Source organism: Ctenopharyngodon idella, chromosome 5 (assembly GCF_019924925.1).
Source record: "Ctenopharyngodon idella isolate HZGC_01 chromosome 5, HZGC01, whole genome shotgun sequence".
NCBI classification, from domain to species: Eukaryota; Metazoa; Chordata; class Actinopteri; order Cypriniformes; family Xenocyprididae; genus Ctenopharyngodon; species Ctenopharyngodon idella.
Genome location: NC_067224.1, coordinates 2,598,601 through 2,624,528, shown reverse-complemented (window position 1 = coordinate 2,624,528; position 25,928 = coordinate 2,598,601). Strand labels below are relative to the sequence as shown.

The 25,928-nt window shown below is 40.5% G+C and overlaps 1 protein-coding gene across 7 annotated transcripts in view; it reads left to right on the top strand.

The window, feature by feature from the left end:
- The first annotated feature begins 3,110 nt into the window (after positions 1–3,110).
- Positions 3,111–25,928, top strand: part of LOC127513401 (mediator of RNA polymerase II transcription subunit 13-like) — a 49,222-nt gene continuing 26,404 nt past the window's right edge. For 3 of the 7 annotated variants that reach the window (XM_051895141.1, XM_051895140.1, XM_051895139.1), the window contains exons 1-2: positions 8,293–9,034; positions 21,336–21,573. In XM_051895141.1, coding sequence (XP_051751101.1) covers positions 8,957–9,034; positions 21,336–21,573 — 316 coding nt within the window. In that variant the 5' untranslated portion in view covers positions 8,293–8,956. Of the gene's footprint in view, positions 3,280–3,373; positions 3,983–8,291; positions 9,035–21,335; positions 21,574–25,928 lie in introns of those variants that run through there. The other 4 variants (XM_051895143.1, XM_051895142.1, XM_051895144.1 and 1 more) reach the window with 3 other exon arrangements.

Below are 25,928 nucleotides of genomic sequence, written 5' to 3'. Positions count from 1 at the left end.
GCTTAACATTCTGGCTTCAGGAAACATACCTCAAACAAATCCACTTATATATATATATTTTTTTTTTTTTTTTTATTATTAATGGCATGTCTTTTTCCAGAGCAAGTAGAGGAAAAAAGTATGGAATCATCAACAAAAACACAATTGTTGCTCCTCCTTTGGCTTTTGACAGCCTAAATTCTTTGAGGCATGGACTTCATTAATGAGAAACAATATTTTCCTCATCAAGCTGGTTTCAACTTTCTGACAGATCAGCTTTGCAGGGTGGAGCCTTGTCATGGACCAGTGTTTATAATTTCCACCATAAATTTTCAGTTGGATTGAGATCTGGACTGTTTGGCCATGTCTTTGAGTTGATATGCCTTTCTTGAAGAAAAGCTTTAACACTCTGCTCTGTGGCAAGATGCATTATCATCGTGAAAAATTATTTCATCATCACCAAACCTATTTTCTATCAATGGAATGAGAAAAGTATCGACAATTTCAATGTACACCAGTGCATTTACTGTTGAGGTAATGATCCCTGGTCATTGAGTCATCTCCCCTGGTCCTTTACCTGACATGCACCCCCATTTCATAAATGAGTTGGGAAATTTGATTGTTTTCTTCAAGCAGTCATCTTTGTTTCATTAGAACGGCACCTGACAAAAGTTCCAGCATAATCTCCTTGGCTAATGCAGATTCGTGATTCTTCACTGAATAACACTTTCATCCAATCATCCAGAATCCATGATTGCTTCTCTTTATCCCACTGTAACCTTGTTTTCTTTTGTTTAAGTGTTAGTACTCATTTTCATTTGGCTTTTCTATATGTAAGCTCAGTAAGCTCTATATGTAAGTTCAAGCTGGTTTTTTACAGTTCTGTCCCAAAAATTGTCTGTTTTTCTTTTGTTTTGCTGTGTGTTTTCTATTGTAAAGGCATATTGCTTTGAGATTTCTATCTTGACGCTTTGACGTCTTCCTTGGTCTGCCCGTATGTCTTGCTTTATAACCTTCCCATTTAGTTTATACTTGCACCAAATTTTTTGACACAGCTGACTGGGAGCAACCAACTTCTTTGGCCATACTCCGGCCATACTGAATTTTTATAATCCTTTCCATTGTTTCAACTGAGAACTCTCTTCTTGGGGACATATTTCATTTCAATTAGCCAAGTCAACCCATTAAGGTGCAAGCACTCCCTTTTAACAACTGACTAATTAGCATTTTTAGACACGTCCCAGTATTTGTCAAAAATGGAAATTAAGAGATGATTCCATATTTTTTTCCTCAACATTGGAATGATTCCATGCTTTTTTCCTCTACTTGCTCTGGAAAAAGACATGCCATTAATAATAATAACAAAAGTGGATTTGTTTGAGGTATGTTTCCTGAGCCAGAATGTTAAGCTACTGAACAAAACCTTTTTTGTGTCATATCTGTGATTTGTTTATTTGCTATAAAGTAAAAAATCTGAGTGAACATCCTCTAAGTGTGGTGATTCCATAATTTTTGCCAGGGGTTGTAGAAATCATTTTAAAATGAGGCTTCTTTGTGTCTTCTACACTTTCAAAAATAAAGTTTCAAAAAGAGGGTCTTTACAGCAATGCCACAGAAGAACCATTGTTAGTTCCTCAAAGAACCTTTCAGTGATCAGTACTTAAAGGGATAGTTCACCCAAAAATGAAAATTATCCCATGATTTACTCAACCTCAAGCCATCCTAGGTGTATATGACTATCTTCTTTCAGACGAACACAATCGGAGATATATTTAAAAATATCCTTAGTCCTCCAAGGTTTATAATGGTTGTGAATGGCTGCATACATTTGACACATGACGTACTACGCTATGTCCTACGCTATAACGTATTTTTGGACGTATGTCGAATGTGTATGGCTGTCGCGCCGGAAGCTCGTTATTTTACTTTATAAAGTTTTAAACAAGGATATTTGTCTTACACAAACGCATCGAGTAAATCATGGAATAATTTTCATTTTTGGGTGAACTATCCCTTTAAGAGAAGCATTTTTTTTTTTTTTATTGGTGAGAAGAACATTTTAAAAATCTAAAGAACTGTAAAGAACTGTTTGTGGAATGGAAAGGTTCTATGGATCTTAAAGTTTCTTCCTGGAACCACTGATGCCAATAAAGCTTTTATTTTTAGGGTTGTAATGGACTGAGAACCACTGCTTAATGCAGACTGTTAGGCATTAAGGTATTCTTAACATTAACATTATGAATATAAAGCTGGAAATGATGTGGACTATGAAAAAAGGTTGCACAAATGAAGGCAGTGGAGAGATCAGCGTGAACGTTCCCGTTACTCTCAATGTTATCCGCTGGTGTCTGTGGTCTGGATCAGGCCTGTGATCTCAGCGTCATCCTGCTCTTAAACATTGACACATGCAGTAATAACAGTGTCCTCTCGCGGCCTCAGGGCTGAATCTCCCGCTCATTAGAATAATTAGAAATCTGCTGCAATCGGCGGCTCAGGGAAGCACAGAGCGACCGTGAGAGTAATGCTTTAATTTGCTTGAGCAAACGTCAGCCCTCGTTCACATCCATGATAGCTCATTAAGACACCCGTGAGCGACATCAGGTCACATTAGGAGGCCCGAGAGACAAAAGGCTGATGAATTGACTTAATCTGCAGAAGCTCCTGATGGATGGGTTGTTCAATGGACACATTCATCTGCCACAAGAGGACAGGAGTCTCCGCTCATTTCTACAGTCCTGGAAAAACTGCATGAGAAAGACTGACTGATTCCTTCGTAAATATTCAAAGAATAAAAACATTTCTTGTCCTTCATGACTACAAACAGATTTACATTTATTCACTTTGCAGATGCTTTTATCCAAAGTGTCTTACAAGTGAGGAATACAGCAAGTGATTCATCGTGAATAGGCAAAAACAAGAAGTGCTCAAAATACAAAGTTTCAAACATTGCGTAGTATAAGCTAAAATAGGGAGGGATTAAAGGAAGTGAAAGCATAGGGTTTTTTATGATGAGGTTAACTGCTTAAAAAAGGGCTGTCTTTCAGGAAGAGAGGTGTGACGTGGGCCCTTTTAGGCTTGTTAAAGACAAGACGTGCTGCAGCGTTCTGAATCATTTGTAGAGGTTTGATTGCACATGATGGAAGTACAGCCAGAAGAGCATTGCAGTAATCAAGCCCAGAAATGACCAGGGCCTGGACGAGAAGTTGTGTTGCATGCTCTGTTAGGAAAGGCCTCATTTTCCTGATGTTGTATAGTGCAAATCTGCATGACTGAGCTGTCTTTGCAATGTGGTCTTTGAAGGTCAGTTGGTCATCAAAGATTATTCCAAGATTTCTTGTTGACCTTGATGGGGTAATTGATGATGTACTTTAGCTGGATGGTGAAATCATGCTGCAGAGTCTGACTGGCAGGGAAAACTAGAAGGTCAGTCAGGTTCAGCAGGCAAAGACTGAAAAGTAAACAGCAGGACTTAATTTGAGAGTTTACTGCTGCACTTTGAGAAAGACTCAATCTAGGTTTAACTGCTGTAAGTTAAGAAAAGTTCACAAGTTCACACTTACATTTAATTAGATAAAGGCAGGAACACACCAAGCTGACGTCGACAAACTAATAACGACGAAAGCAGACTGCGGGGTTGGCTCATGTCGCAGCGTCTTGGTCCAAAGTTGCCTTGACACACCAAACCAATGCTCGACAGCTGACAGTTGGCAGGTGGCAGTAGCTGGACAGCCAATCAGAATGATCAGATGGCCCGACGGACCGACATGTCGAATCGGCCGAAAAAAAGCCGACGAGGACCAACTTCAGCCGACGGTGTGGAACACACTGAGAAACCTTAATCGGCCTACGAACAAAAACTGCCCGATGGCCAACCGTCGGCTTGGTGTGTTCCTGCCTTAAAGGTTATGGTATATTTGGTGTGCTGTCTGGGGGAAGGGCTCCGAGCTCGGAATTTTGGCCCAAACCAGCAGAGTACTCCATCCGGTTGTGATAGTTAGTGAAGGTAAGTCTGCTGTATATATACCTCTTATTGTTAATTGAATTGATTAACTGAATTCGCCTCTCTCGTGTTAATTAGGTTAATTATCTGAACGTGCTCCTCCTGAACTTTGTTAATAAAACATCATTAAAAATGATTTTGGCTGAAATAAATGGAATAGTAGATCAGTTGTGCAGTCAATGTTGAATTTCATTCAATCGCAGGTTCCCTCTTATGTCTCCGGGGTTCCCCTGACGCACCAGAGCACGTACGCAGTTCGAAAACGGTCTGGTCTAGAGAAGTCTGGCTGAGTTCTGGTCGAAATCTGGTCTACAGAGGCCTGGATGAGATCTGGTCTAGAGAGATCTGGTTGAGATCTGGTCTAGAGAGATCTGGTTAAGTTCTGGTCTACAGAGATCTGGTTGAGTTCTGGTCTACAGAGGTCTGGATGAGATCTGGTCTAGAGAGATCTGGTTGAGATCTGGTCTAGAGAGATCTGGTTAAGTTCTGGTCTACAGAGTTCTGGTTGAATTCTGGTCTACAGAGGTCTGGTTGAGTTCTAGTCTACAGAGTTCTGGTTGAGTTCTGGTCTACAGAGGTCTGGTTGAGTTCTGATCTAGAGAGGCCTGGTTGAGCTCTGGTCTACAGAAGTCTGGTTGAATTCTGGTCTACAGAGTTCTGGTTGAGCTCTGGTCCACAGAGGTCTGGTTGAGTTCTGGTTTAGAGAAGTCTGGTTGAGTTCTGGTCTACAGAGGTCTGGTTGAGTTCTGGTTTACAAAGATCTGGTTGAGTTCTGGTTTAGAGAGGTCTGGTTGAGTTCTGGTCTACAAAGGTCTGGTTGAGTTCTGGTCCACAGAGGTCTGGTTGAGTTCTGGTTTAGAGAAGTCTGGTTGAGTTCTGGTCTACAGAGTTCTGGTTGAGTTCTGGTCTACAGAGGTCTGGTTGAGTTCTGGTTTAGAGAAGTCTGGTTGAGTTCTGGTCTACAGAGGTCTGGTTGAGTTCTGGTTTACAAAGATCTGGTTGAGTTCTGGTTTAGAGAGGTCTGGTTGAGTTCTGGTCTACAAAGGTCTGGTTGAGTTCTGGTTTAGAGAAGTCTGGTTGAGTTCTGGTCTACAGAGGTCTGGTTGAGTTCTGGTTTACAAAGATCTGGTTGAGTTCTGGTTTAGAGAGGTCTGGTTGAGTTCTGGTCTACAAAGGTCTGGTTGAGCTCTGGTCTACAGAGGTCTGGTTGAGTTCTGGTTTAGAGAGGTGTGGTTGAGTTCTGGATTGACTGGATTGTTGTTTTTAAACAGGTTAATTTGTTGGGGTCAGTTGTGTAACACTGGATTTCCTGACAGGAAAACTTGACCTTTTCTTACAGCGAGTCTACACGTCGAGACTGATCTACCTGATAACTTCACATGAATAAATAGAGATCTGAGCAAACTATCAATATACTGTTAGATAAAGATGATGCGTTTCATTTTGTAGCCAAACACTGTATTTTCACACTCTAAAGAAAACAGTTTATTTTAGGGTTTTTGCAGAAAGCAGCGTTCTGAAACATTATGTAAATGTGAATGCTGTTCTCTTTACAGTGTTTAAGGGATTAAGAAAAAACACTTGTTTAGCACACTGGTTTTCTGCCTGGACCAGGAACTGTGTTGTTTTTTTTTCTGGACACAGATGAGCAAGAACCAACGAAAGCAACATCTTTTGCTACTAAAGGTCAAACAGCAGATACGTTTGCATTTAATTGTTATGATCAGGTGTAAACAATTAATGATCTTTCTCAACTGGCCACATGTGATCAGAAATTGATCTTAATGCTAGTTGGACTCAGAGAGGCTGATTATCATGATTAACATTCAAGGGATTAATGGATCTTTTTCTTCAGGATATCTTTGTTTGTAGGAGTGCAGGATTTACAGTGTGCTTGTTCAGCTGATCCCTTATTCTCCAAGGCACAAACCTTAAAACATAAAATCCTCTGCCACTTGTTTCCGACACTGGGATCCTTCTGAAGTCTGTACAGAGATGCAAACGAGCTGTTTAATCTGGACACGTCAAAGCAAATGTTCTTTCACTCTTCCATTTGTCCTGTTGTCGACAGACTCAAGTGTGTGGAGTATATCAGAAACTGAAGGCGCATCTGTATACTGTATATCCAGTGTAGACAGCGTCAATGATTATAATGGCTTCTGTTTGCTTTTGACATGACTCAATGCCAGTAGGCGGGGTGTAAATGTAAATGTATTTGCCCGTGTGACGTCACAGATCCTGCAATATCAAAACAAGCTTGTTTTTGGAGCTTGATTAAATAAATACGTTGTAATGAAGAGGACGTTTTAAGCTCTGAAACTTGCAGGATCTTTTAATGGTACAAAGACCTCATATATGTCAAAAGAGCAAGGGAAATTTGATTTCTTATGTCATCACTAAACACTGCTCTATCTTGCTGTCTCTTTAGTCATAATATTATTTCTTGTAACAAATGTATTTTCAAAATACATAAACATGATGTCATATCAGCAGTAGCTTGATTTAGGTGAAGGCCAGATTCAGCTCAAGGTTGTTTGAGCAAGCGCTGTGTCTTTGTGAAGTGGTTCTCGCGTGAACACGGTGTGATCATTTTCCCGGGCTGGATGATCGATGGCCTCGTGTCAGACTCTGTTCATTATAATGCATGCCATCTATTCTTCTGCCAGACTGTCGCCTTTCCAGGAAATGCTAGTGAGGTGTTTTGAGTCTGTCGAGAGAGAGAGAGAGAGAGAACAAAGAATGTTTTGGAATTTTGATTTGTCTTTTGTTGCACTAAACAGTTTTGATGGACTGTACTTATGTTACGAGTACATATATTTAAAAAGTGATTTATAATTGCCCAACACCTTTTGCATGTAGATACACTGTATTGGTTCAAATAAACCTTTCAAGATCGCAAGCATCTGTAAAATGAGATGAGATGCAATAATGAGCCAGTAGTGCAAGAGATCTTCTGTGCTTTTGAAGTTTGTATTTAGGCCTTAAATAACTTCAAATGCATTATTAAAGTCATAAATGTTATAAAACCACATTAGACCAGATTATTAGCACGTTATGTCTCCCACAACTCGGACTCATTCTGTGGCATTAAACACATGAGCGAACCATGTTGTGATTTACAGAAGAACAGCTCTGAAAATAAGAGCTGCTAATGAGAGGCATTTCCAGCCCGGGTGGGCATATTAAACAAGATGAAGAAACTACAAATGCCATGTTCTTTGAGATCAATATGTGCTGCTCTCAGCTCTAATCTGTCTGATGTGTTTCTCTCTCTCTCGTTCAGCAATAAGAAGAGGCACAAGGCCAGAATCTACTTTTCTCCAGCAGCGCAGGTTATCAGATACAGCTGGGCTTTACAATGCATTACGGAAATAACCATAATTTGGCAAATGGGTTACTGCCTCTGTTCTTATCACAACATTGATTGCGCCGCTGAAGTTTATAGGATTTAGGTCAAGCCTCGCAGGATTTCACAGCATTGTTCTGAACAGACCTTATATAAAACCATCCAGAAAATCGCATGATCCATTTAGGCGTAAGACTGTTATGAGTTCAGAATAGTACAGTGTGCTTTAATTGATACTTAAATATTCAGCATACTAAATGATTTTATGAATGAATTACTGACTGACAATATGTTAGACTCATCTTTTCTTGAGGGCACTAAAAGAAAGTTTGACTGTTCACTGAAGGGACTTTTGTCCAGGTATGTTTGTGTATTAAATCTGAAGTTCGATCGAGAGCTTCATATACTGTAGCTCATAGGATTTCTGTTATCAAAGACTTGGACAGAATCTGGATATAACGCAACATTACTTTACATTGTGTGTAAAAACTACTTCACGACGACACTGAATTACACTTTTGGGAAAAATGGCTAGATGAGCACATTTTGTGTCTAATTCTTGCTGAATATTTTCCTAACCATCTACAGTAGTAATTTTTAAACAATAGTTGGGTTAAATAAAACTGCCCAGCATGTTGGGCAAACATTTAACCCAACCACTGGGTTAAAACAACCCAATTGCTGGGTTTGTCCATTTTCAACCCAACTTGGGTTGTTTTTAACCCAGCATTTTTTAAAATATAAAATATAATCATTAATCATCCCAACAAGCAAATGAACAAGACATTCAACCCTTTGAGCCACAGAGATCTGACACTTGTGTATAATAATGTATTAATCTCTAATCAGAACAGGGGAACAAATGATAGACGCTGTTGATCAGCGGCGCACCTAGAGGCCGAACAGCGCCATTACCGCGGATTCTCCAGCGCTGCTGTAATCCCTGATCACGTGACCACAAACACACACACGCGCGCGGGAGCGCGCTCAGCACTACTGTATGAGACACGCGTGAACAATGCGCGCTCAGACTGGAGTCATTTCAACATCACTGCGTGTTTGTGTTGATGATTATTGCTGAATGATCTCCACTAGGTGTGATTGGTATCGCTGTTTGTGTTTGTGTCGTTGTTTCGTCATGGTCTCTCAGAGGAAGGAGGAAGATGTGTTCACTGCTCACTACAGTCTGTGAGGAGGAAATCTGAAGGATTTTAACGCTCTGTTTCAGTGTGTGTGTGTGTGTGAGTGAGTGTAAGTGTAAATGTGTGTGTGAGTGTGTTATTAAAGTGAAAGCAGCCTGTGATCATGCGCGTGTGTGTGAGATCTGGCTGATTCTTTATTTCACTGTCAACCGGATGATCCGAAACTTCACGAGCGTCTGTATATGGAGTCGTTGTGGATTATATGATTTTTGGATGCTTTATCTGTCATGGATTAAAAACACTTGATTCTGTCGGACCGATTAAGGATTTAACCGATGAGAAACTATAAAGCAGAAGAATCACATACACGCGTTTGCATTTATTTATCTGATCTGATGGATTCGGCGATTAATCGGGATGTTCTTCTCTGATTGGCTGTAATCGGGACGTTCGGCTCTGATCGGCTGTAATCGGGATGTTCGGCTCTGGATGATTATGACTACAGCAGCGAACTGGGTGGCGAACGGGGCGAGTTTAGAAGACTGTCATTCCAACCTCTTCTCTCTGGTACAGACCCTTTGATCTTATTAAATCTCAGTCTCATGTAGCCTCAATATTGTATGCTGTGTCTGCTTGTGAGGTCATAGGTCATAGTGCTTGTAGTTCCAAGGTCAGTTGTTTAACAAGAAATTATGATGTTACTCTTGACAACTCAAGACTGACAGGTAATATATATAGTTATATATAACATATAAGGGCCTTTCTACATAATTGGTTCAAAGTCAGAGTTGGAAACGTCTTGAAAAAATGTCTTTTTCCACAAATTTTGTATGTATGCAAAATATCCAAGGTACACATTTCTAGTAATTGTGCAGTTAATTCTCATATTGTATTTTCAGAAAGTTTTGGAATATTATTCCTCTCCCCAAATTTGTCACTACCGAAACGCAATAATAAATAATTTAATAAGAAGGGTTACATTGACCTATTAAGATTTTGTTTACATCTACCTCGTAAATATAGTTTTTTCTATTTTTTTAAAAAAAAGTTTTCAAAGGTAAATCAATAACAATTACAATTTTAACAATATTTCAAGTGTAATTTATGAGATTTGTTGTATTTTGAATCCAATCTTTCTTTGTAAAAGGCATAAAGTTAATCATACTGATTTCAAAGTTAAGGATTCATTAGTTTGAATATAAATTAAACCAAACACTATAAAAACATCTTAGTTGACAATTCGGTATACTTTATTTTTGACAAAACATCCCATGTTTCAGTAGAGACAGTAATGTGTTGGTAGTGATCACATTACAGAATTTTAACACGCATACTAAAACACTTCTAAAACATATTAAAATACTAATGATTTGCATAACTGTACTAAACAAATGATTATGTGTTCCCTTTTATCACTACCAAAACAATGATGACATGTTTCGGTTGTGACTGTTTCGGTAGTGACAATTTTATATATTTTTGAGCCTAGCTCAAAGATGCGCATCAGTACATGGTTAGCTAGCACAGTTCTGAACAGTTGTACACAGAAAACTAACTAAATTTGATCAAATAACACTCAAAAAACAATGACGTCATTACCGAAACTTCACCACATGTTTCGGTCGTGACTGTTTCGGTAGTGACAATTTACGATGCTTTCAAGCCTAGCTCAAAGATGATAATCAGCACATGGTTAGCTAGCACAGTTCTGAACAGTTGTACACACACAAAAACTAAAGTTTATGGAAGTTTATGGACTAACGCACAAAAAAGTTTGGTAGTGACGTTCCTTATAGTTACTCACAGATTTTCAGACTTTTGAACACATTTAACTCAAAATGATGGACCCTATCTACTATGAGAGAGAGGCTGTGAGAGAGAGGGACACAGGAATATTTCCTAATCAAAAATGTAGAAGTGTGTTAAAATCAGTCTCAGCATTTAGTCATTAAACTAGTGACAGACTTTATATTGCTTGTATTGAATAATTTACCATTATGAAAATTAGTAATTTTTCTCATTGATTTTTTTCAGGAAACTTTAAAATGCAAATGTTTCAAATGCAATTTGTTTGTGTTATCTGAACATGAACTCTGAAAAAGTCAGTTGCACTGATTTTGATGAAAATACATATGTTGAAAATACAAGCATTTTCATTGGCTCGTAGTGAACCAAAGGCATGACGTGATGGTGATGTTTGAGTCACAGAGAGTGTGTTTGCGTTGTTTTCCTGTTGAACTGTTCTGTGTTACTGAAACCAGTGAAACATTCCCAGAAACACACAAACACACTTTCACTGAAGACTGACATAAAGCAGTGCACATGGAAACTCTTGCCTCCGATAGGAAAACAAGACAGCAATGTCTAAAAAAAAAAAAGGTTTGAGCTCAAAAAACATGTCCAGCTGCAGAGAGAGAGAGAGAGAAGGAGAGGGAGAGGTGATGCAGGGAGCAGAGGAATCTGTTTTCATTTTAGGAAAGTATTTTGTGTGTGTGTGTGTGAGAGAGAGAGAGAGAGAGCGTGTGTGTGTGTGTGTGTGTGTGTGTGTGAGAGAGAGAGAGAGAGAGAGCGTGTGTGTGTGTGTGTGTGTGTGTGTGTGTGTGTAATGTGTTTTTGTGAGTGCGTGTGTGACAGTGTGTGTGTGATGTGCATTTCCTGAACTCCAGCTCAAGTCCAGTTTCAGCCTCTCTCTTTGCACGTCTGACACGCCTCCTTAAACTCTTCCACACACAGAGCAGTTTCTGACTCATAACATCAGTGTGATCATGTGTGGATACGTGGAGAACAGACCGATCCAGCTGACACTGATGTCCTGTATCTGTGCGAAACGAGTGTCCAGCAGTGACTTTATAGACTTCTTTAAACTCACTGCGCCTGCTGCCCTGAACATGAGCTGTAGTTTCCACAGGCATGTTAGATTTGACATTTTCTGCCTGCCAGCATAGACTCACCATCACTGTGTTTTCCTCTGTGGCTCGGGCTCCTCCTTCATTGTCTACGATTACATGTAGTGTGATTATTTCCATTGATTAGGACTAAATCGCAATAAGATGTTTACATGACACAATCAAACTTTTCTGAAACCGTTTACATGCAATTTTATTTTTTCTGATAATATTCTGGTTAGAGCCACTGGCTGAGTTGTGTTTCTTAATACAGTTTTAAGTGCCTAAAAGTGACATCCAGCCATCTTCACCCTTTATTCAAATATTATTAAAAATGTGTTAAAGATTTTATTATCATATTGCGTAGTTGTGCTTGTCGATTGTTTTATTTGTGATAACGCAATGAAACATGCCAAATTGTGTGACGTCATTTTTGTCCAGACTGTCATACAAAGAAATTATGAACATGCAAAAAACGAGAGAACCAACCAAATATTAAAGGGGTGTTTGATTATGATTTCACTTTTTTAACTTCAGTTAGTGTGTAATGTTGCTGTTTGAGCATAAACAACATCTGCAAAGTTACAACGCTCAAAGTTTAATGCAAAGAGAGATTTTCTTTTAAAGAATTCGCTGTTTAAGGACTACAACAAACGGCTGGTAGGGACTACAACAAACTTCTTCCCGGGTTAGTGACATCACTAACCCTAAAATTTACATAAACCCCGCCCCTGGGAACACGCAACAAAGTGGGCGAGGCCATGTTGGGCTGCTTTAGAGAAGAGGAAGAGTTGCTGTAGTAGAGTGTTGTTGACATGCCGTCATTTTACGCCGGACTGCTTCACAAACGAGGGTCAATTCAACGCTGGATTTGCACAAAAGATTAACATGACGGCACATGCTAGTGGATGAGTTGAATCAACTCCACAGCAACTACATAAATTTATCCACTAACCATTCAGAAACGTCCAGTTTCATTCTAAATGTTGTAACTTCTTCCTGAGTCTCTCCATCAGTGTCCGACTCCGGTTTGAACAATGTAAGGCTGAACACCGTTACTGACAATCCTCATTTTGGCTGCGTGAGATTCTCCAGCTTTGTTGTTGTTGAGCGACCGAAGCGTGAGCTCTTAAAGCTCCGTCCTCTTTTGGAAAGGGGACCGGGAGCAGCAGCTCATTTGCATTTAAAGGGACACACACAAAAAAGGCGTGTTTTTGCTCACACCCAAATAGTAGCAAATTTGACAAGCTATAATAAATGATCTGTGGGGTATTTTGAGCTGAAACTTCACAGACACATTCTGGGGACACCAGAGACTTATATTACATCTTGTAAAATGGTAATTATAGGTCCCCTTTAATACTGTTTATGTTGTAGTCAATGTTTGCTTTTTCCTCTGAGCTTTTAGTTTTTCTATGTTTACATAGTAAAATAAAATAATTTTTTTCACATTGTTCAGCACCCCTTCTGAATGGGTATAATTTAAGTGTTTACATGCCTGCTCGTTGCATATGCTACATATTTACTACAATTATGGTTGCTATGATTTTAAGCTTAATCGCATCCATTTTGTGTTTGCGTACATGAAGTTCAATTGCAATATTGGCTAAATCTCATTATAATCGCATTAAGAGGATGCATGTAAACATAGTCAGTGTGCGTCTGTGGGATTTTTCAGCTGTTTTCTGATCCACTCGTGATCTGAGGAATCATTCATGCCAATTTTAACACTTCAGCTTATCACTATCAGTGAAGTGATTGACTCCTAACAGCACAGATCAAGTGAAAGGCCTCCTAATGTGAGAAGCAGCTCTAGGATTCATGAAAGCTTGAATGCATCATCCTGACGATCAGCTTCATTGAGCTTCATCAGTGGTGCGTCTGCAGCAGCAGGCTGATATTCAGGAGCGCTGGTGTTTTGAGTGTGAAATATGTAAGGCTTGCAGTGCCAGCTGTGTGCTATTCTTAGCCCTCTGGTGTTCCTGCGCGCGGAGCCACACGAGGGAATAGCAAAGAAGAATTGGCAGAAATGCAGGCCGACTGGCAGGACGTGGAGGATGGCGGCGGTTCTGCAGGCGTCTGCTCTGCTTCAAGGTTATATCGATGTTTCCAGCAGCGCTGCTGAATGCAGCCGTCTGTTATGTCCCGAATGCAATGACTTCATCTAGAGGGATGGTCTGAACTGAATCAATCACAGCATGTCTTTATCTAGTTATCCTCAGCTGAAGCAGTTAGGAAGAGATGCCACAGTGTGACGCTCATTGCATTGACTGAGATGGTAAATGAGCAAGTGCAACTGTAGTCCAGCATTCTGTTGTATATATGCGTTCAAATCAGGTTGTACTTTCTGAATCAATGCCGCACCCATTTGGCAAGCAAATAAGAGATAGAAGATTTTAGACGAAATGCAGTGGCAGGTTGTGACCTGTCCAGGGTGCCGTGGAGAGCGCTCAGTCCTCTCAGATCACAGGAGACCTGCTGATATCACTGGTGCTCTGTGAGCGTCTTCCTGTCACTAAACCTTTTGAACATTAGATGAGCCATTGGATCTTCTCTTACATCAGATGTTGACCTCAGTTTCTTCAGCTGCTGCTCAGTTTGCATGCAGTGGATCATGTGTATGACGAGCACCTTATGCAGCTCCTATGAGCAGCGATAGCGTGACGATGCATGCGTTCAGTTGTGGATTATAAGGCCGCTGTGATCTGAGAAAACAGCGTTTTTGTTTTCCACTTGCAATTTTTCTCGACTCAACGAGTCCTTTAAAGGGGTCATGAACTGTGTTATTTTATTGTTTTATAATGTTTCCTGGGATGCACTTATAATGTTAGTATGCTTTTTACATCAAAAATTGTCATAATTTAGAAATAAAAGCCATTTTCCTACCCTGATTTTAGCCCTCTGATTTGAACGCTCTGTTTTAAGGGGCGTGTCTGCTGTGAGGCTTCAGTGTAAACGCCCACTGCTGTGATTGGCTGACATCTTTGAATATGAAATAGCACGTTTTTACTATTACAGCTCTCAATGTTAACTAATCGTGAAAAGTGTTGATTAGCATTACATTTAGATCTATGGCTTTATATTTAGATCGTGGCACGAAAGGTTGCAGTGATGAACATTGTAGTCAATCACAGATTTTGTTGAAAGCAGTGATCTCGTCATTGCAACTCAATTTCTGCACACTAACGAATGCTTTCATCATAACTGACAGTGCAAACTCAATGTAACTAAGAGATTCATTGAATAAAACAGGAGTTTTGGCGTGAGTCCAGAACTCAGTCACTGATAAACTTGCGCTGTTTGATTGACAGCTCCAGCGATTGAAAAGGGAGCGTTCTTTGATTGCTTTCTGTATATAATCTGTTTAAATATCAGATCATTTTCATCCTACTAAGAGAAACAACATAAAGTTGAGCGTTTAGTCACTGGTTTGATTTACTGACTCATAGACAAAGAACATCTGACTGTACATGAATCATTAATATCAGATCAGGCAGTAGAATGAACACAGTTACTAACATGTTGTTGTGTTACTGTCGAGTCCATATCATAAAAGCCTGCGCTGAAATGCGATTAATTTACCAAAGAATCCACAGTGAAATGTACCAAATACAATAAATAAAGCTCAACTGAGAAATTCACATTGTTGAAAATAAATAACCATATTCCTAGCATTAGGATCCTTTGAAAAGTAATGTTATTTTTAGTCTTGTATCGCTCTTCTCTCCTCCTCATCTCACTGACAAGCCAGTGCGCGGGGCTAACGTTGCAATGATAAAGTAGGCGTTGATTTCTTCTGCTGAGGTGGAGTTTCACCCATCTATAGATAGACACATTATAGGATCAGTCGTTCGCTGGGCCTGGTGTCAATAAAAGCTTTTTTTGGACTAACAAGGAAGTTTTCAGTTCTGAAACCTACAGGATATTCTGATAGTAGATGAGCTCTTGTATATCAAAAGCTCATCTTTAAATGATGGCGATCTTGATTCAGACACTCTCATGATTTCATTCCGAAATGACAGTGATTCGGCTCTGTCTATTAAACCTTTGTCAAAATCACAGCGAACATTCAGATCTGCGTTCTGAGCCAGAGAAAGACATTGTCTTGTATCAGTATGAAACAGCTTCACAAACAGTCTTTTCAACCACACAGTATCATTATTATCTTTATCTTACAATCATTCAGATTATCACAGAAGTACTGGGATAAAAGTTTATAGTTCGGATATAAACACTGATGTCTACAATAGCGATCAAAATACTGTAAAGCACCTTGTGAAAACTTAATGCTTAAAAAAACGATTTTCAATTACATCGTTACTCCAGTGGGTGACGACAAGTGACTGTTAAAAATATGTTATTGAATCATTCATTCAAGAGATTCGTTCAATAACACTGTAATGGAACAAGCAAAGTCTTTATGAGTGAGTTATTGAATCATTCATTCAAACTGATTTAAAAACTTTTTTTAAAAATAGTCTGCAGCAATTAACATTTTGTCAGAACCTCTAGTAAATGATATGTTTTGTTTAGCTGTCTGTTCAGAATCGTCTATATTTTAAACAAAAAAAAATTGCAACTCCCAGTTTATTCAGAATCATGAAGCTTTGGTACAAAAAAAGTAAAGATGTGCACAGAAGAAGAAATGTCTGTCGACTGAGGGTCTGATTGTCAGATGGGTAGTTATGAGGAGATAAAACCGCTGAAGCAGGCAATCCAGCGGGACTGACGTGTGCCTGCAGCTGTATGTCCACAAATCAAGATTCTGTTGGCATTTTCCGGTGAAGATATGACTGCCGAGTGTGTGAAACTCTGAGCTGGTGCGAATTACATCCCTTTTGTCATGTGCAGTCAATAGAAAAGCCCCTCAAACGACTGGCAGCCGCAGCGCTCTGCTGTAACCCTGGAGACAGAATCCTGAAAATGGAATAAGTTGCTGAAGTCCTACAGATGTTGTATGTTGCCTAGCAACTGTTTTGACTTCCCTTCTTTCCTGTCTCTTTGTGCCTGTCAGAGTTAATTAAGTCGCACAGGAGACGAGCTTTGGTTTATTTATCTGCCTGTTAATAATTTAGTGTAAGCAGGGACGCCGGTTCGCTGTTTTGAAGCGAATCTGCCTCGTGGCCTTTGTTTGCCAACGAAGCGGCTCTTTGTTCATTGTTCATAACATCAGTCGTGCGCGTTCTCCGCTGCGACGGCCCTTGACAGTTTAGAAGTCGGCGCTCTGCAGTGTGAAGCTCTCGCCTGATTGGCAGGTGCGTCCCGGCCCGGGGCCGAGCGCTGCGACCGAGTGGCTGTAGAGCCTCATAGAGGTGGCAGCAGAATCGAAGGACCTGTTTACAGTTTTGTTTTGTCTTATTAGGGCCCAAGCCCTGAAAGAGCGATACTTAGGATTCTTCTTCTTCTTACATATTATTCTTTTTTGTCAGGGTTTTGGGGGCTTTTGGGGCCCTTAACGTTTTAAAAAACTCTTGAAAATTTGCGCACGGGTCAGAATCTGCGGCCATTAGAGCCGGGCCAAAGCTGCCGCACAGGTGTGCGGCGCCCCCTTGAACGCAATCTGAAATCATGGTTACATACTAGCATGTATGAAACTCAGTACACATATAGATCTCATCGGGCCGAACAACTTCCGCACTCTGTGTCATTAGCTCCGCCCAACAGGAAGTCGGCTATTTAGGGTTGTTTGGAAAACGCATGCTCTGGATTTTGATATACTCCTCTAGTGTTGTCACGGTACCAAAATTCCAGTAGTCGGTACCAATACCATAAAAATTTTACGGTTCTCGGTACCAATTTCGGTACCACAGCAAAATCTGTTGGAACCATTTTACTATTTTATATAGCCTATTTTAAAAACATATTAAATATGGTAATCATAAATATTTGGAGCTTGTGTGTATGTTTGTGTGTGTATATATACCTCAATGAAATAAATTTTGAAATATAAAAAAAAAAAAAAAAAATGCTCAAACAGACTGTTTGAGTCTGTTTTGTAACAGACGCGCGTGTTTATTTTAGCTATTCCTTCAATGAAACGACACACTACAGCCTGTAAAACTATGAAATAAATATCGGTAAATAATGGTAACCTAAATAATAAGAAAGTTAAATATTATTTAAAAAAAAAAAACATTCGTTTTTTATTTCTACACAAAGATGCATCATATAGCCTACTGCTCTGCGCTTTGAGAGGGATGTGGGACACGAGCAGGAAAGAGACCATTTCTCTTTAATAATATCTTCATGTTATCTCCTGATGTTACAAGGAACTCACACTTGTTGTGAAAGGTCTGAAGAAAGAGTTTTATCTTCACACATTCAGGCTATATTTGATTTAGCGCTGCCAGAGAAAGCGAAAGTAAAAATCACCAGCGTGAGTGAAAAGCGCTATACAAATAAACTTGACGTGCCTTATAAAGTCTAATAACAAGCACAAACTGTGTTAAATAGAAACTGACGTGCAAACAAAAAGGTTTCTGTCCTACAGTGTTTTTTCTACTTTACCACAGTAAAGAATGCAAATAACCTATAATTGGCCTAAAAGCGAACGAAAGGAAGAAACGTTATAATCCCCTGCGTGAGTGAAGATTAGGGAAAAGAAACAGATATTCCATGTTCAGTGGAATAACTAATGGAATATTGTTAAATTCTCTGCTAATCAGGTGACCAGATCGCGATTCGCAAAACAGAATACAAAGCTTAAATTTATGGACTCTCGTACCTCTCTCATTCGGCATGAACCAAAATGTTTCCATGGCTGTGATGTCACATTTAATTGCTAACCTATTATTTCTTTTGTAAACAAAGCTTTGTGCTTCACTCGTGTCATATTCAAGTAAGTACTGGCACAGTCCTATCAGTGGGTACCGAATATACCCGGATTCTCGGTACTACCGGTACTACAGAAATACGGGTATCGTCACATTTTCAAAATTTCAGTACCGACTTGGTACCGAAGTACCGGTATTTTTGACAACACTATACTCCTCCTAGGAAATTCATCCAATCATCACCAAACTTGGTCAGTGTGAAGTCAAGACATTGAGGATGCTAAATTGCAAGCGGATTTTTTATATCTTGAACTGTTTGGTCGTGGCGTTGAAACAAATTTATGGCGAGACAAGGGAAACATGAAGCGTGTTATAACTTCCACATACATAGCCTAATTTTGATGAAACTTCAGCTGTGTGTTTATTGTAGGAGGCTGATCACAAGGATGTGACTATTATGAGTCAATGCTTTGAGATCACGCTCTTGTATTGTTCTCATCAAGCCGGACAACTTTCTAATTTACTGTCATTAGCTCTGACCAACAGGAAGTCAGCTATTTTGGTTTGAATGTGGATATTTTGAAAAATTTTTAGCTAGTTTATATGATTCACACCAAACTTTTTTAAGATGATGACAATATACTAAAGATGCTAAATTGTGAATGGATATCGGATATCTTGAACGGTGTTGCCATAGCGAGGGATTAAAGTAATGTCAAAATAGGGAAACCGGAAAAGTCGCCTATCTTAGTTTAAATGCATATTGCCTGTCGTGCACGTTCCCCACAAAAGCCTGCGGGGTGGCGGTGGTGCCAGGGCCCATCATTGCTGCTTGCAGCTATATTTTAAAATAATTTTAAGTCACCTTAAGTCCTCCTAGTGGGCCCTGTTTGAGATGCACTGGAATTCCAGTTGGTTCACTGAAGGTCTCAGTTCTCTGTGGTCGGACTGTCCGATCATTACCAAGCCCACGGCTAGAGCTGGTGTTATTAATGTCCTGTGTGGATGCAACGGAGGTGCTTTTATTACTGTGATAATTCAAGAAGACAATAAAAATGTCTCGGCCGGCTTTTGCAGCAAGCAGATGCTGTCGAGTCTCCGGTGGCCATCAGAAGATGTTTGATGTTTCACATAGGCCTACAGTTTGTTTTGTGACACGACCTACAGGCCTCCTTTTGTCATGATCCCCTCTTTACTGCTTTCTGATATCAAACACTAAGCCAAGGAAAACAAGATGGAATGAATTAATGTCATGGGACTGAATTCTTAATTTGTGATCATGATATCTTGTTTTTTTCTTCATGTGTGGGGCTCCCTAAATAACAGTTTATATGCATCTCTTTTAGTCTGTGATGTACTTAGTCAAGTCAGGTAAGCTTTATTTATATAGTGCTTTATACAATACAGATTGTTTCACAGTAATAAACAGGAAAATAATAGTTAAAGTTAAGCTCTAGGTGAATGTGCTAGTGATAAATAACCACATGCATATTTGCTGTGCTGAGAATTTCACTTTCATGTTCCTCAGATATCAGCTCAAAAATCTGCTTAGTCAGCCACGTCTTTTTTTCTGCTGCTCATAAAACTTCTCACTTATTTCCTTCCTTTCAGATAACATTCAGTCTTCATTCAGTTTGATTTCCTCCAAGTACAGTTCAGAGTCTTTCCAGCTTGTCAGATCCGATCCTTCAAACAAACATCAGCATAAAGATGTCAAACGCTGATTGACAGGATTTCTCACACCACTGTCTCTGATCGCTGCATGTCTCTCAAACTCATATTACTGCTGTTTGTCAAGTCAATCCTCGCTAGTACTAGTGCTGATAATGATGTGATCAAACCTCCAGCACTAAGTATTCAAGTCAGCATGAAAAAGGATTTGCGCTGGTCTTTTCTTCCCCATTGTAACATATCCGTGGTTTCTGAGACAAGAACAAATGTAGAGCGGGGCTTGATTTTGTCTGCGGTGAATTGATTGGATGGTTGTGGTTTGCTATTGGATCTCATGTGAGTGACAAGATGCCCCTCCCTCGTCATCAGAGAAGAGATGTTGCTGAGAGATATTGTGATTCAAGATTACGAGGAACATGAATTTAAAACGATGATGTGCACTGATAAATCATTTAGAATAAATACTGCAATATGCCATAAAAACATCATTGTCATTTTTTGATTTCATGGTGGCTTTAAAGTTGAGTGTGTGCATCGTCCTGCAGCATTTGTGCTTCAAACTTCAAAATGTGTTTGTAAAGAGAGTGAGCTGCTGCTTTACTAAGTGATCAGATGCACAATTTTCACATGCTGGACCAGTAAACAGCTGAAAAAACCCACAGTATGTTGTTAATGACTCCTACACCCTCGCAACCATCTGCCTTTGAAACCTGCCAAAACACCTGAAAATGTGTTTTGGCAGAAACACATTTTCAGGTCACAAACTACACATCGGTTCGGCTCCATTATGTGTTGAAACACTGAATCCTCACTGCTGCGCTTATAGTCTTTATGTGGCACTGCAAGATCTGTTCCATTGACAGTGTTGAGTTGGTGATTAGAGAGATTATAATACAGCATTCATTATCAAGACTCCTCAGAAAATGTATGTGCACACGAGCTGTTTCAGACACTGATGTTAGAACTGAAAGGCGTAATTATGACCCAATATCAAGATACTGTAACTATAAATCTGCAGTGATAAAGGGAGAATTATATGCTCATAATGCAGCGTTACCAGCTGCTCTTCATCGTTCATCAATTACTTATCAAACACTTTTAATTACAGGGTTAGTAAATGATAAATGGCACATGAAATGTGCAGCACAGATAGTGTTATGAATCTGGGTTGATTGTTTAATTAGAGAAACTATTTTATTTATGGCTTCATTATATATTATAGTATGATCTAAGTTTTGAGAAATGATTCCTAGTGATTGTAAAAAACTAAATGTTTGTGTGCATCTGAACTACATTCACATCTCTCAGCTTACAGAATTTTTTTCACTCTCTTAAATAGTTGTAGAAATGGTTTTCACTCAGAAATCATTGGTGCATTTCACAATTACAAAGAAACAACAAGAAACACATTGAATTAAATGTGAAATTTTGCAGTATTTTCTTACTAAAACATACTCCAGTAATCTTTGTTTTGTTTACAACTTTAAAAAATAATTGTTTGAATAATTAATTTTGAGCATGTCTTTTGATTCGTTGCAGGCAGAGCTGACGGGCATTAAATGGCGGTGCTACAGTTGTGGTGGTCTGGGCGAATTTGGGCCGCTGATATCCGCTCCGGCGCAGGATGACCCCATTCTGCACAGCTTCATGCAGTGCGTTCGTGCAAACCTGCTGTGTGTGTGGCGGCGCAAAGTCAAACCTGATGCCAAAGAGCTCTGGATCTTCTGGTGGGGTGAAGAACCAAACTTGACGGATATTATCCACCATGAGCTGCAAGGTAAGACTGACAGACAGACCGACTGATGACTGAAAGACAGATCGACTGACAGACAGACAAACTGACAGACCAACAAAAAGACAGACAGACAGACAGACCGACAGGCCGACTGACAACTGACTGACCTACAGACAGACCGACTGACGACTGACTGACCTACAGACAGACCGACTGACGACTGACATACAGACAGCCTGACAGACAGACAGACCGACAGGCCGACTGACTGACATACAGACAGACTGACAGGCCGACTGACTGACGACTGACATACAGACAGACAGACAGACCGACAGGCCGACTGACTGACATACAGACAGACTGACATACAGACAGACTGACAGACAGACCGACTGACGACTGACTGACAGACCGACTGATGACTGACAGACAGATCGACTGACGACTGAGAAACAGACAGACAGACAGACCGACTGATGACTGACAGACAGACCGACTGATGACTAACAGACAGATCGACTGACACACAGACAAACTGACAGACCAACAAAAAGACAGACTGACATACAGACTGACAGATGACCGACAAATGACTGACAGACACAGACCGACAGACGACTGAGAGACAGACAGACCGACAGGCCGACTGACGACTGACTGACATACAGACAGACAGACAGACCGACTGACGACTGACATACAGACAGCCTGATAGACAGACAGACTGACAGACAGACAGACAGATTGACTGACGAATGACAGACTGACAGACAGATGACCGACAGATGACTGACGACTGACGGACAGATTGACTGACAAATGACAGACAGACCGACAGACGACTGAGAGACAGACAGACCGACTGACATACAAACTGACAGATGACTGACAGACAGACAGACCAACAGACAGACCAATAGACAGACTGACTGACGGCTGAGAGACAGACTGATGACAGACGACTGACATACAAACTGACAGATGACTGACAGACAGACTGACTGATGACTGACAGACAGACTGATGACTGAGAGACAGACTGACAGACAGACACAGAATGACAGACCGACTGACGACTGACATACAGACAGACCGGCTAATGACTGATGCTGTGTGTGTCTGTGTCATATTGATCTGAACAAACCGGGCACCGGTTTCTGCACCGGGTGAGGAATATGAATGACACCTAAAATCATCCAACCTTTTGAGGGTTATTACTTTTCTAAGTGACTTTCCAGCTAACATAATATGTTCTAAGTTATGAAAACGTTATTGTAACAAGGTTAGTTGTTCAGGGCAGAAGGTGGCGGGCCTTGTCCTGCTTGCCGCATACCCCCATCACCCCTCGCAGGCCGGGGGGAGACTGCACTCTACTCCCTCCTCCGGGGGATCATCACGGCGGCCGCAGCATCTGGGGGTAAGGACAGACGAGGCAAGAGAAAAGGAAACGGAAGCATCATGAGCGACAGAGATGAGAGAAGGGAGAGGAAAAAAAAAAAAATTCTTGGTCCGGTTCCTGGACACATTGCCACTTGGCTCTCACTCGTGGTGCCATGCGATGGTACTGGATGCTCATTGGACGGCTCGATACTCCTCCGCCTCTTGCCATCCGCCGATGGCTCCTCAACTACGACGGCCCGGCAGCAAGCTCCCTGTTCCCTCAGTCTGCCTGCTCCTCCCCATCATGGCGGAATGGCAGCAGGCCTCACCTCCGGCAAACGGCGGCAACTTCTCCATCCCCTCACGGATGGCAGCCACCTCGACCCAGGAGCACGGCAGCACGCTCTCCGTCCCACCTGTTGCTCAATCGCTTCAGCACCATCGCCTCAGGCAGCCACTGACGGTCTCCACTGCTTCATGCTGCCCGACCTCCTCGGCACCGTGATTCCCCTCAGCAGCGACGGCTCTCCAACAGCATGTCCCTCCTTCCTCCCGGGTTTCGGCACCGATGTAACAAGTCTTTGAAATAAGGAGAAGTCAGGGTCAGCTTAAGGTGGACTCAGGTCCTCTTTATTAACACCGCACTGGTGCGTAATCAAACAAAAACAAAACAATGGCTCAACATGCGCTTCCTTCCATTATAATCAGTGATATTGTCTACACTGGATGCAGCACGACGTGACACAACAAATTCCTGACAGTAAATGGATTCACCGTTCTATTTCTGACATAGTCCAAGTGCTTTGCAACGGTCGGATTGTCGCTTTCAGTGTAGACGGCTTTTAGCTGTTGCGATGCGAAGCGACAACGGTCACATCTGGTGTAGACACGGTGTTACACCATACACCTGTTAGATGACAAAGCAGGCAAAATCCCACAAATTTACAATGAAGAAGGGCTGGAGTCTGTTATAGAATTTGTCAGCAAAACAGTAACTCTTTACAATAAGGTTCCATTAGTTAACATCTGACTGCATTAGATAACATGAACTAACAATGAACAGTACTTCAAAAGCATTTATTAATCTTAGTTAATGTTAATTTCAACATTTACTAATACATTTTTAAGATAAAAAGTTAACTGTTAACATTAGTTAATGTTAGTTCACAATGTGAACTAACGTGAACATTTATGTTCACTAACATTAGCAAATGTCAATAAATGGCATAAAAATATTTTGCTTATTGTTATTTCATATTAGTTAATGCATTAACTAATGTTAACAAATTATACCTTATTGTAAAGTGTTACCAAAACAAACAAACAAACAAAAAAAAACCCAGCTATTTTGTGATGTATTCTGATATTTTGGAGTCGTGGTCATGTTGAGTGACAGTGGTTGACGTCAAGATCAGTAATCACACACAGCAGGTTATTGCAGCTGTTGTAATGCGTAATAATCTGATGCAAGGAACATCTGACCACTCTGGGAACTTTTCTCAGGACTTCCTGGTTTGTCTGGGCATGACCACAGTCATTTCCTGTTTGTACTCCTGAATGGAAGAAGTGAATGAGTGTTGAGCGTTAAAGCCTAAATCACACACACCAGATCAGTGAACAGTCATTTTTCTGCACAGGAAAACTTCCTCAAACAGCAGAAACACACGCTGCGCACAGTTTAGCTGTGTGTCTGCAGTACAGAAGCTGAATCTGTTCAAATTTTTGAGACGAGTGTTTCCTCATCCTCTGTTCATCCACCGTTATAAAGTGGAGAGATGCGCATCTGATTGGTCCATCCGGTGTTTCAGTTGTGCTCAAATGATGTGAACAGGTCTGTTGTTTTATTATGAATCGTGACTTATTAAGATACAGGATCAAATATTGCTGCGAGCAGCAATTATCGGGGTTCAAGTGCTATAAGGTCTTTAAGCACAAGCGTGAAAAGGTATTGTTTTATTTAGCAAGCTTGTAACCATCCCGATCATAGATAGAAAAGACCATTTACAGCCAATACAGGCAATTTATCATTAGAAATAAATCGTGTTATCAAGGTTGAGCCAAAAACCTAGGACTAGTTTGCCAAAGTTGGTTTAAATAATCTCTAATATTTAACAAATGATTTGATGGACAGCGGTGGTCCTAGAGGCAAAGTTTCTCAGAATGAGGATTTCTACCATGAGGTATGAATGTCAAGGGTGTGCGAAAAATTGATACACAATCCTTTACGGAACATGAAAAAACGTGAAGGCGCTCCCCCGGTGTCCAATTTCTTTCGACTTTCTCACAGGCCTCTAGGGCCGTGAGTCAAACAGGCCCAGTGAGTTTTGTTCTGATTGGCCTCCTTTAACCTTTTCTGATAGCTGCTCAAACTTAATTGGCCGATGGCGGACATGTTTTTTGAGATATGTCAATGTCCTCATAGACAATCATGGCACCTCAGACAAAGACACTGCATGCCAATTTTCAAGTCAATCAGACTAATAGTGAAGTAGTTTTTTCCTGTTATAGCACCACCAAGTGGCCAGTCGCCGCTTCCTTTTTCAAACGACTGCAGAATGAGCTCTCACATAGGTGTGCAGAGTTTGGTGAAAATATCTCATTCCGTTCACCAGTTATAACCATTTTATAACCATTTCAGTAAAAGTGGCTCAACCCACTTTGAATGTTTTGGCGGCCCTTAGGGGCCGTGAATTGAAATTTCAACTTTTTTTTTGATAGTTATTGACAGTCAGAATCCAGAGAATCTCGCGTTGCTATTTTGAGGCAACTGAAATAGACTGCACCATTGACCAACTGAAACCTGGTCTAAAGTCAATGGCGCAGTCTATTTCAGTTGCCTCAAAATAGCAACACGCCAACAATGCGCCTAAACACACCTCATTTTCAGACCAGCACGCCCATGGGCGCAAAAATGGCCACAAATGCATTTGCTATTTAAACAACGTGGTGCAGGACATGAAAATGATAACTGCGTCGGGCTGAAACTAGCAAAAAACACTTGCGTCACGCCTGGC